This window comes from Triticum urartu, unplaced genomic scaffold, assembly GCF_003073215.2.
Source record: "Triticum urartu cultivar G1812 unplaced genomic scaffold, Tu2.1 TuUngrouped_contig_2475, whole genome shotgun sequence".
Taxonomy (NCBI): domain Eukaryota; kingdom Viridiplantae; phylum Streptophyta; class Magnoliopsida; order Poales; family Poaceae; genus Triticum; species Triticum urartu.
This window is the reverse complement of record NW_024112956.1, coordinates 24,203-35,529: the sequence shown is the minus strand read 5'-3', so window position 1 is coordinate 35,529 and position 11,327 is coordinate 24,203. Positions and strand designations below refer to the sequence as shown.

The 11,327-nt window shown below is 47.9% G+C and overlaps 2 protein-coding genes and 1 non-coding gene across 3 annotated transcripts; 2 read left to right on the top strand and 1 right to left on the bottom strand.

Annotated features, from left to right (window-relative positions):
• The first annotated feature begins 246 nt into the window (after positions 1-246).
• On the top strand, positions 247-3,794 carry LOC125526987 (ATP-dependent 6-phosphofructokinase 2-like). The gene is made up of 2 exons (XM_048691570.1): positions 247-951; positions 2,713-3,794. The coding sequence occupies exons 1-2, from the start codon at positions 364-366 to the stop codon at positions 3,532-3,534; spliced, it is 1,410 nt and encodes a 469-aa protein (XP_048547527.1). The 5' UTR covers positions 247-363; the 3' UTR covers positions 3,535-3,794.
• Positions 3,795-4,741: 947 nt separating this feature from the next.
• Positions 4,742-4,815, top strand: TRNAI-AAU. The gene has a single exon. It is a non-coding gene; the product is annotated as a tRNA-Ile (tRNA).
• A 374-nt stretch (positions 4,816-5,189) lies between these two features.
• LOC125526986 (cytochrome P450 724B1) lies at positions 5,190-9,200 on the bottom strand. Its single transcript, XM_048691569.1, has 9 exons — positions 8,845-9,200; positions 8,152-8,479; positions 7,758-7,910; positions 7,365-7,601; positions 7,187-7,273; positions 6,827-6,905; positions 6,531-6,637; positions 5,936-6,060; positions 5,190-5,549 (listed from the first exon to the last, which is right to left on the bottom strand). The coding sequence occupies exons 1-9, from the start codon at positions 9,057-9,059 to the stop codon at positions 5,450-5,452; spliced, it is 1,431 nt and encodes a 476-aa protein (XP_048547526.1). The 5' UTR covers positions 9,060-9,200; the 3' UTR covers positions 5,190-5,449.
• Positions 9,201-11,327: the final 2,127 nt, after the last annotated feature.

Sequence of the window (11,327 nt, the reverse complement as noted above, 5' to 3'; positions counted from 1 at the left end):
ACTCAAGACATTTGTCAAAGTTTGACAAAAAATTCAGTCTTTTTCTGGATTTTTTTAATTTTACTGTTCATCCCGAGCTCATTCGTGCGGAGGAGCAGAAGATAACTTTCGCCAAATACTCTCCTACTCCTATAATACTGTTTACGTGGCCATTTGTTAGCCTTCTCTTGACTGCCATTTGGCCATTTGCTAGTCACTACCGATGAGGTGCCTCTTGACACGGCGCCGCTGTCAACTTCGAGAAGCTCCAAGCAGACCGCCACGCGTCGCTCAGACCCCTCCCTTTCAGCTTTCACCTGCTTCGAACCACTCCGCCACTACGCAGTTCCACTTTCCCACCGCCCTGACCGACAGCAAGTGCAGATGGATCCCACCGTCCCCAACTCCGGCGACCACGCCGCCTCCACCCCTACCAACACCACCGTGACCCTCCCGCCGCTCACCCTCCGCGACGCGCCGCGGCTCCCGGCCTCGCCCTCCGGCGCCACCGCGGTCCCCAACCCGATCTCCAGCCACCCCTACTTCCACCCGCCCCCCACCTTCTACATCTCCCCGGGGGACGTCTCCCTCCGCCACGCCTTCTTCGACCTCGCCTCCGGGACCCCGAACCCGCTGGTCGCGTACCGCCGCGCGGGCCCGCGCGAAAGCCTCGCCGTCGACCCGGCCCGCGCCCGCGCCGCCCTCGTCACCTGCGGGGGGCTCTGCCCGGGCCTCAACACCGTGCTGAGGGAGCTCGTCGTGGGGCTCCACGAGCTCTACGGCGTCCTCGACGTCTTCGGCGTCGCCGCGGGCTACCGCGGGTTCTACGGCGCTGACGACGACCACGTGCGGCTGGACCCGGCCTCCGTGGACGACTGGCACAAGAAGGGCGGCACCGCGCTCAAGACGACACGTGGTGGCTTTGATCTTAACAAGATCGTCGATGGCATCGTCGCCCGCGGGTATACGCAGGTAAAAGCAACTCAGACGCAGCTTTCAGATTTTCACTAGAGACAGTGATTACTTGCAAAACCGCGAGGCGATGTACAGAATGCGTAAGCACTTGGAAGATTGGGATCAGCTTGGCCTTACTCTAATACACTAAAATTGTTCAAAGTTGCGATTTAAAGGATAATGGTGTATTACAGAAAAGTCTGAAAACACTCATGATTGTTCGTGTTAGGGCATTTCTAACAGATCCCCATCCGACGGAGTAAACCTTTAGTGGAGTTTTGGCCGGACCTAGCCGATCCCCTGTGTATAACTGAGTAAACTTACATTTGGCTCATACATTTCGTGGAACACTTGCTATGCAACCATGGTGACCACGCCGGCAATGCTGGACTGCTGGAGAGCACGCCAAACACGCCGGACGTCGCACTTCTGCCTGCACTGATCGAGGCTTACGCTGACGGCGGCGAGCAGCAGCAGCAGCATCATGCAGCGGGGAGGAGCAGCGGCCAGCAGCAGCAGCAGAAGCACGCAGCGGGGAGGAGTAGCAGACAGGAGCAGAAGCACGCAGTGGGGAGGAGCAGCAGCAGGCACAGGCGGCAGCCAGCAGCAGTAGCAGCACACAGCGGGGAGGAGCAGCGGCGAGCAGCAGCAGCAGCAGCACACAGTGGCCGTACCCGTAGTAGTACGGGTAGGGGTCACCGGCGAGGCCGGAGGTCGCCGCCGTCGACAAGGGAGCTTCACGTGAGTCGCCAGCCGGCCAAAAGGAGGCCTTTGTGTGAAGAAAATTTATCCTTGCCCGCCTCCAGACAGAGTATATTTAGGGATTGAATAGGCGCCGGAGGATTTTTTTTTTGCGAGAATAACTTCCAATCTATTCATCAACTGTCAAGGTAGTACAAAGAACACCAGAAGTAAAAAATACATCTAGGTCAATAGACCACCTAGCGACGACTACTAGCACTGGAGCGAGCCGAAGGCGCGCCGCCGTCTTCACCCCTCGCTGATCGGAGCCGGACAAACCTTGTTGTAGTAGACAATCGGGAAGTCGTCGTGCTAAGGCCCCATAGGACCAACGCGCAGCAACCGCCGTCGATGAAGAGAAGCGTAGATCGGAAGGATCCAGCCTGTAGACACAGGAACACAGACGAACGAAGACAAGATCCATGTGGATCCACCAAAGACAAACGCCGACCGAATCCCGCGAGATCCGCCGGAGACAAACCTCCACACGCCCTCTAACGATGCTAGAAACACCGCCAGAACGGGGACAAGGCGGGGAGAACCTTATTCCATCTTCAGAGAGCCGCCGCCGCCTCGCCTCTCTGAGCAGGACACAAACCCTAACAAAACTCAAAAGAGCATGAAAAAACGAAGCCCTTCCGCCGGTAAGGGCCGGGATCCACCACGCCTCCATGGCCCTAAGACCACATGAGACGAGGTAGACCGGCGGCGGCACCGGCGGGAGGCACAAGAAACCCTAGCCAAAGGGCCCTCTTTCTTTCCGTGGAAGAATACCCTCCTCTATTTGGTTTAGGGGATCGGCTAGGTGCGGCATAGAGGAGGAAAACCGAATTTATCGTCCCTTATAGCTGGATAGGGGATCGGTTAGAGTTGGCCTTAGTTAGGATCAAGATTTTGGTGTAGTTACTACCTATTTTTATTGTCAAAAAAAATTAAGTATACAATGTTACATGTGCTGGTTCACATGCCAATTGTTCCTGTTCTTCAGGCCTTGATCTTACTATCCTATCTGAACATCCCTTTTATGACATTTCACAGGTGTATGCGATTGGCGGGGATGGAACCATGAGAGGAGCAGTGGCGATATTCGAAGAGTTCAAACGGCGCGGTTTGAGGATCTCCATTACAGGGATTCCCAAGACCGTGGACAACGACATCGGCATCATAGACAGGTCATTTGGGTTTCAAACTGCAGTGGAGATTGCTCAGCAGGCGATCGACGCGGCACATGTGGAGGCTGTGAGCGCTGTGAATGGCATCGGTCTTGTCAAGCTTATGGGCAGGAGCACGGGCCACATTGCTCTTCATGCCACCCTGAGCAGCCGAGATGTTGACTGCTGTTTGATTCCTGAGATTGATTTCCACGTTGAAGGGAAGGGAGGCCTGTTCGAGTTCCTGTACGAAAGGATAAAGAAGAAGGGACATGCTGTCGTCGTCGTTGCTGAAGGCGCTGGGCAGGAGTTGATTCCCCGGACCGATGATCAGAAGCGAGAGCAGGATGAGTCTGGCAACATGCTGTTCCTTGACGTTGGCCCCTGGCTGAAATCTGAGCTGGGCAGATGGTGGAAGAGAGAGCACCCCACTGAGTTGTTCACTGTGAAGTATATCGATCCTACTTACATGATTCGAGCAGTCCCAGCAAATGCTACTGATAATCTATACTGTACCCTGTTGGCGCATTCAGCCATCCATGGGATAATGGCTGGGTTTACTGGCTTCGTACCTGGCCCGATAAATGGGAATTACAGCTACATACCACTGGAAGATATTGCCGTGGCCAAGAACCCGGTGGATGTGAATGATCACAAATGGGCATGGGTTAGATCAGTCACAGACCAGCCTGATTTCCTAAAGCCCTAAGGTTAAGGCCCCAAGTTCTGCGGTGCCAGGAAGTAGTAAGCTGATCTATCCCTCTCTGGATGACAGTCAAAATTATTTTCTTTTAATCTACTAGTTGTTTCTGTTCTTCAATAAGGCATCAGTGAGTTTGCGTGTTTGTGTGTATGTCTGCAAAGTTGTTGTAGTTCTGTTGTAAGTAAGAATTCTCCTGAATATTTTTAGTGGGCATGAAATGGTGTTTAGAGGCCCGAGGGCAAATGGCAATCTTACTTCCGACCAAATCTTGTTTTCAAATTTCAACTAGCATCTGACGGACATGGATTTTCTTAGCCCGAGCTCATATGAGCTCGGGTGAACAGTAAAATCGAAAAAAATGAAAGAAAATTCAAAAAATTCTGAATTTTTTTATGACAAACATTGACAAAGGTTTTCAACGCTTGCAAAATTTCATGAAATGACATTTGTAGAAGCTGTGGCTAAAAAAACAAAATCGATGCTCCAAAAATGTCATTTTCAAAAGCATTTTGGAGTGATGATTTTTTTCTTGCCACAGCTCTACAAATGTCGTTGCATGATGAAATTTTGCAAGCGTTGAAAACTTCTATCAATGTTTGTCACTAAAATTCAGATTTTTTTGATTTGATTTTAAATGAGCTCAAGAGTACTTTCGCTGACTTCACGTCACTAAAGCATTGTCTATCAATCTTTGATAGAAAGACACTTTGCGTTGCAAGTCATTAGGGCATGGCCAATGCATAGCCTCATGATGATGCCCTATGTGTCATGTAGGATCGGATGTCAGGAAAATAGATTCGGATAGAGAAGCGGGATCCTCAAGGCAGGTGCTTGGAAAGAAAAAGTGTAATCTGATGTAAAAAAACTGAAAAAGTTGAAGTAAGGAGTAGAGATGCATATGTATTAGAGTTTCTACTTTTTATTTTTTGATGAGACCCATTAGTAGTAGTTTGTATTGGAGAGAGAAAATCAGTATAGTTGCCTCAAGCTACTTTTTTTCAATGAGATATATGTATCCATATACCACCATTGTACATGCCCTTAGAGTCGAGCGTATTGTCGTCTGCCAGTACGTCATATTTTCTCCAACATACGCCCTGACTGATTTGGAACTGGAAAAAAAAATAAGAGAGGTCATACGCTTTGACTGATTCTGGAACTTACGAGAATATATGATTCATATATAAGTGGTTTACTTTCTCAGTTTACACAAGGCCTATTAGCTCAGCTGGTTAGAGCGTCGTGCTAATAACGCGAAGGTCACAGGTTCGAGACCTGTATGGGCCATAGTTTTTTTGCAATCATTCTCTAAACTCCTGAACAAAGCCTCTGTTCATTGATCTCCTCTCATTATCCATTGGAGCATGGGAGTTTCAACTGAATTCTGAAGGACTTGTTCGTTCTATCCAAATGTCCCTTGTAGAATCTCCCCATACTGGTTTACATGAATCTTTTGTAAACACTAAGGTTAAATAGTACCAGTTTTAAACAATAACTTCACTCTCTGCTGACTGGTGTGCTTATGCCAAATTCCCAATGTTCTCTTACATGGTCTTTATTTTTTGGGACTTACATGGTCTGTTTGGCAAGGATAAGAACGTTGTTTCGAAGTTTCAGTGAGGTCCGGTTCATACATATCTCCCCATAACGAATTTCAGAAGTAAATGTAAACACCAGGAGCCCATTTTTTTTCTATAGGATAGTAGTCCAGACAGTGGAGGATGTAACAGGGTGACCCAACCACCTCAAGTAATCACAATGGACAAAATATATGTACACCATGTACAGAGGAGATCACAACCTCCTCAGCTACCCCATTCCAGGAACTAGCTAAGCTAAGCTAGTCATCGGTGCTTCTTCGCTTCACTGCTTGCAATCTCTTTTTTCACTCACCGCCATGTTTGCAGCTGCAAGAACCCAGTCAAGATTCAGAGCAAATCGGCTCGATTTCTATCGGCAGGCCTCTCGGGAACTCCACGTACGGGTATGCCATTGGAATGTCATCGCCATCGATTTTCCATCTGCAGGGTGCCAAATTATACCATGATCAGTAACTATAGAGATTCAGTAAGCACTTATCTCCTTGCTCTGAAAAAAAGTAGAGGGAGATGCATTTTCTTCTGTCACAATCTGATAACTGCAGATATCTATGGACCAGATTTGGTACCACTCAACTTGCATGCCATACTTATTGGATACTCCATGCTGCCATGTTTGCACAGCATCTCCACTAGTATGAGACTGCATCAATCTGTGGTCATGCTATTCATATTTCCTCTGGTTAATTTCATTCTTAAGTTGATTTATCCTTACAAAATATTTAGGTTCTTCGTTTCTCCGATTTGTTGCTCTTGCTGCGTTAGTTGCTACATGTGTATCTCTTAATCGGCTAGGAGAAGTGTTTTACCTGAAATTGAGCACAAGGTGATGGAGGAAGAAAGCAGCCTCTACTTTGGCAAGCTCTGATCCAGGGCAGAGCCTGGTGCCACCGCCGAATGGTGTAAACTTCTTGCTTGTACCTTGGCTTGGGCCCTGTTGCATCAATCAATTGTACAAGTCATGCATATGAGCTAGCTTCATCAAGGGAGTTAAGAAAATGAAGAAGCAAAGCCAAGGATGCTGGCTTTGAGTGAGGAATCATGGTTAGGACCATGTACAGAAGGCACTAGGCCCTCAGCCAAAGCCTGCTTGGCATCTGAAGATACCAGGATAGTTGCAAGTAATTATTATGGCATGGGTTAGTTGGACACTCACTAATTAAAGGCATCAATTAGTTAACAGAGCAACCTTAAAGAAGATTCTCTCAAAGCTACAGATAAGCTCTTCTGATTTGTTCTCACCTTTTCATTGTATAAAATAGTTCATAAAAAGCATATTATGTCAAAGTTAGGCTTCCCTAAACAAGCATATTATGTTAAAGCTAATCTGCATAAACTAAGATGTATTCATTACTTGACTACAAATATAGATGCCCGTGCACATGGTATGGAAATCAGACATACCTCCCATCTGCAAGGCTGAAACTGTTGGGCATTTCCATGAAGCGAGGGGTTCAAATGAACAGCACTGAAAACAGGTAGGACCTTCCAGCCAGATGGAATCAGATACTCTGCAACAGAGCAAAAGAAGAGGTCCACTTGCTTTTGAGCATCTTCTATCAAAAGCTAGGTGTTTAGGAATAACAATGCTCACAAATCAGCAATAAAGGCCCAACCGCCCCCTTTGCCTGATCCATTATCATGTGATGAGCACAATGGGATCTGCTGGGAAAGCCCCAAGTACTAGCAGGGTTAATTACCTTTGTATCTGACATCTTTGAGGGCCTTCCTGTGGACAAACTTGACAATGTTTCCACATCTCAGCGCCTCATTGATAACCTGAAAGGACATCCACGCATGTATGTATGTATCATTGAACCATTCCAATTATTACAGAACAAATTAAGAGACCCTTCCTTCCCCATTTGCACTGTTCTTGCAAAGTGTTGTTTGCTCTAGTAAAAATTCCAGATATAGGCAGGCATACGGACAGAAAAAACATAAATTCTGAAGGGTCACATATTTGGTGGATGTCTGATAATAGAAAGAAAAAAGGATCCCTGCTTACCAACCGGCTACATATCCTAAAGCGTGTACTGAATGATCATCATCTTACTTACATGTTGGGTATATTCCATCTTCTTGTAGTCCTCAGAGCTCAAGCACTCCTCCTTTGCTTTGGTAGATCTTATGCCTTGATGCTCCCTCTGCATGCACAGCATGTTCATATATAATAAGTGACACATGCACGCAACCACCAATCACCTGTGGCTTAAGCTTGATCAGGTATGTATGTACCTTCACTAGGTCCAGATCTTGAGCTGACTGCCCAAGGAAGTAGACGACCATGGAGATCATGAGTGAGGTGGTCTCGTATCCTCCTAGCAGGGAGTCCAGCACAAAGCTCACTTTCTCCTCGTCAGAGAGTTCATCGGTTGACAGGAGCACGTTGAGGAAATCATCCCTCTTGCAGCAGTCAGCCTTCCTCCTCTCCTCGATAATGCCCTTCACAGTGCTTGATATCCTCTCTCTGGCCTGTGAGGAATGATCGGCATACCCAAGAACCTCAGTCAGTGTTAGAACAATATATACCAGAGTTTCATGAGCCTGATGCATGGTGAAGTAGATAAGAAGTGCTGGAAACTTTGACAGTTTAAGAAGGTGGTATTCCAGAGTTGTTTACTTAGTTACCTGGACAGCTTTGGCGTATGGGGTCCCTGGGATGCGGAGAGGGAAAGAGATGAGGCCCTTCATGAAGGTGAGGAAGTCCTCCAGTATCATGGCAGTGACAGGCTCCTCTGGCGACAGCCCCAGCACCTGCTTCACTATCACACTGAACGCAAACTGTGCCAAAGGAAAAAAAAAGTCAGAAAAAGAGAGTCAAAATACGGAGAAGAATGACCCTGGTAAGTCAAAGCCAGCGTTTGAAAAAATATGTGATGATGCATCAGCAAGTAACAGCATGATGATGTAGCCATAGGTAACATGTGCAGAGTTTTTCGTCCATGTTTGACGGGATCATGTCCCTACTGATGCATGCCTAGCCAGCTTTGGTTGTAGTTAGTGCATGCACGGGGAGACCAACCTTTCTTGCCTCCTCGCAGAAGGTGATGCTGCCGCCCTTGCCGTGCCATGACCCGACTATGTGCAGCGCAATCCTCTCAATGTCGCCAAGGTAGCTTGGCTTGAGCTTGGTGGAGGTGACGAGGGCCAGCGCAAGGTTCCTGAGCCGCTTGTGGTCCTCCCCGAGGACCACCAGCATGGAGGACTTGCCCAGTATGCCATGAATTGGCCTGGGGTAGCTGCACTGGAACAACCTCTCCTCATTCTGCAGGATGAAGTGGTTCAGCTCCTGGTCACAGGACACTACGGTGGGGGTGCAGAACAGATGGGACTTGAACACCCTCCCATACCTGCATCATCATCACATCAACTGCAATGTTAGATCTTTTTTCATGTTGTTAAGTTGCCATCATTTGATAGGGGGTCTTATGAGATCTTTCCATCCTCTCTCCCCCACAAAACAATAGGTAAAACTTTTTCAGAAACAGGTTCTGTGCACAAAACCTGTAGAAATTCAAATATATCACAGCCTTGGAGCAAAGACAGGAAGATAAAGGTGCTGAGTCAGGACAACATGCACGACATGCATCATCTTTTGCTGCCACATGAGTAAATGATAAACAATACTACGTGCTTGATTGCATCGTGGAGAAATCTTGAGGTGTGGTGTGGCTGTGGTGAATGATAACAAAAAAGAAGAAGAAAATAAAAGTACCTGGAGCAGTGATCCTCCAGGAAGCTACCCAGCGTGTTGGAGGCGTGAGGGGTGAGGAACCTGAGGGTCTCGCCAACAAGGGGCCATCCAAAGCTGCCCCTCGGAGCCTTGGGGTTGAGGAGCAAAGGCAGGAAGTGGCTCAGCACCAGAGTCAGGAGCAAGGCGAGCAGGATCGCCGGAGCAGCCAGCACAAGATCGCCCACCCCCACCATCATGCTCGTACCACCACACCACCACTGCCGCCGCCCCACCCTACCTAGTTACATCTCACAAGCTGCATGGAGCCTGCCATGCCTTGCCTCTCTGTCTAGCTATCATTCACTTGCTCGCCCTCTGCTTCTCTCTCTCTCTGGAATGGAAGGTGAGGGGGAGGCTATATAGTAGTGGGAGCAAGGGCAGGAAGGATCTTTGCAATGCGGGAGGGAAAGGAAAAATAAGGCTGCCTTTTGTTTTCTTGCTTTGGCCTTTTTTAATTACTACTGTACTCAAAAACACCACTAGCAGTATATATTTACTACTGGCTTGATCTCTGTTTTTACTGCAGACCCGGCTGCTTGTACTTGTATGTATACTCATACTATTTGAACTGTATGAATGACTTTTATCAGCAAGGGGCTGGGTCTAGCTAGGAGTATGGTCCCTTTGCAGTACTACTAGCATCTAGGCTGCTGCTGCTGCTGCTGCTCAAGGTGCAGTCAAACGCGCAGGTAGAGAGAGAAATTGTATCGGGTTACATGCGCGCATAGGACTTTGGTGCTGAGCTGTGAAGGTCTGCACCTTGCGTCTGAAATAATAACTTGTGCTAATCTGAAAACTAGATCGAGTGCCAGTTTTGGTCACAGCAGGCCGTATAGTACTGTGCTTGATTAGTTTAATTGTGTGAAATTCTATTTTTCTGCCGATGGTAACTCGTTTGAGCAGTGTTCTTGTTATCATGTCCTTGCCCTGTTTTCCCATGCAGAACAGCCTTCACTAAATTGTGCTCAAAACTCAAAGCTACCCCCAATGCATGCACAATCTAATTGTCCTAGCTGAACATGTACCTCTTTTTTCTCGGTCACACTCCGCTTGGAGCTAGAGTAAGTTATGCTCCATCTTTTGATTGACTATCGTTGACTATACATATCTGCTACCAATAGACTTGTCAACAGGCTCATCCCCCAAACAGCAAGAATAATTGAAGTGGCAACCGCCCAGCTTGAGGCCCAGTTCTTTTGGTGGCTTTTTCCATAAACCACCCCCGCCCCGGTCTTAGCTTCTCTCGTAGTAAGACCAGTCATCTCAAGATAAACATTCCACATCACAAATAAGTTGGTTCTGTTGAGCTCGATGATGTGTTGTCTTTGTTGCAGGATTTTGTCTACAACGACAATGATGAATCTCGGTTCTTCATGTACGGCTTGCCATTCTCTTCCAGGAATGCCTACTCTCTGCTCTCTTCTCTCAGACAACGAGCAGGTTGACCCCAACTACCATCTCATTTGGTCCTTCAGGGTTTTTTTAGAGTACACCAATAGTGTATCATATTTTTATAGAAGGCAGAAGACAATTACAAAAGCATACCACTCACCGCGAACAACAAGTGTAGTACAAACTCCACACCCGAGCAAATCCGAAGAAAAGCCATCACACACATTACAAACACAACGCAAAGGAACTTGGCCTAAGTAGAACAACAAAGCCACGTCTCAACCAACACCGGTCACCTCGAAGAGCAACAACTACCACCGGACTCCCCTAGCCGACGCACCAACCACCCATGAATAACTAAAAGGAGATGGTGAGTGGGTGGCGGGACTCGGTCGTGTTGGAAACGAATATTTTGGCAATGCAACTCGATGTATTGATCGGTGCATAGTGCACGTATATATGGAGTACAAGGTGGGCCACAACCTCAACTATACAATGACTAGGAGGTGGGTTGGACTATACAATATACATGCACAAACCATATATTCAACACCCCCCCCCCCCCCCCCCAGTCGAAGCGTCGCCGGAGACGCAAAGACTGGACCGGAACTCCTCGAAAACAGAAGTAGGCAGTCCTTTTGTCATAACATCGGCAAACTGTTGCGCCGTCGGGACGTGGAGGACCCGGATGCGCCCAAGGGCCACCTGCTCACGAACAAAGTGTATGTCGAGCTCAATGTGCTTCGTTCGTCGATAATGTACCGGGTTGGCGGAGATGTTATCGTAGTAGACGAGTGTGGCCTTGTGAACAGCACAAAGCAACTCCTGGAGCAGCTGACGAAGCCAAGAGCATTCGGCAACGGCGTTAGCCACTGCCCGAAACTCTCCCTCGGACAACAAGTGTAGTACAAACTCCACATCCGAGCAAATCCGAAGAAAAGCCACCACACACATTACAAACACAACGCAAAGGAACTTGGCCTAAGTAGAACAACAAAGTCGCGTCTCAACCAACACCGGTCACCTCGAAGAGCAACAACTACTGTTAGAAGGGAGAGAGAGGATTGATGGAA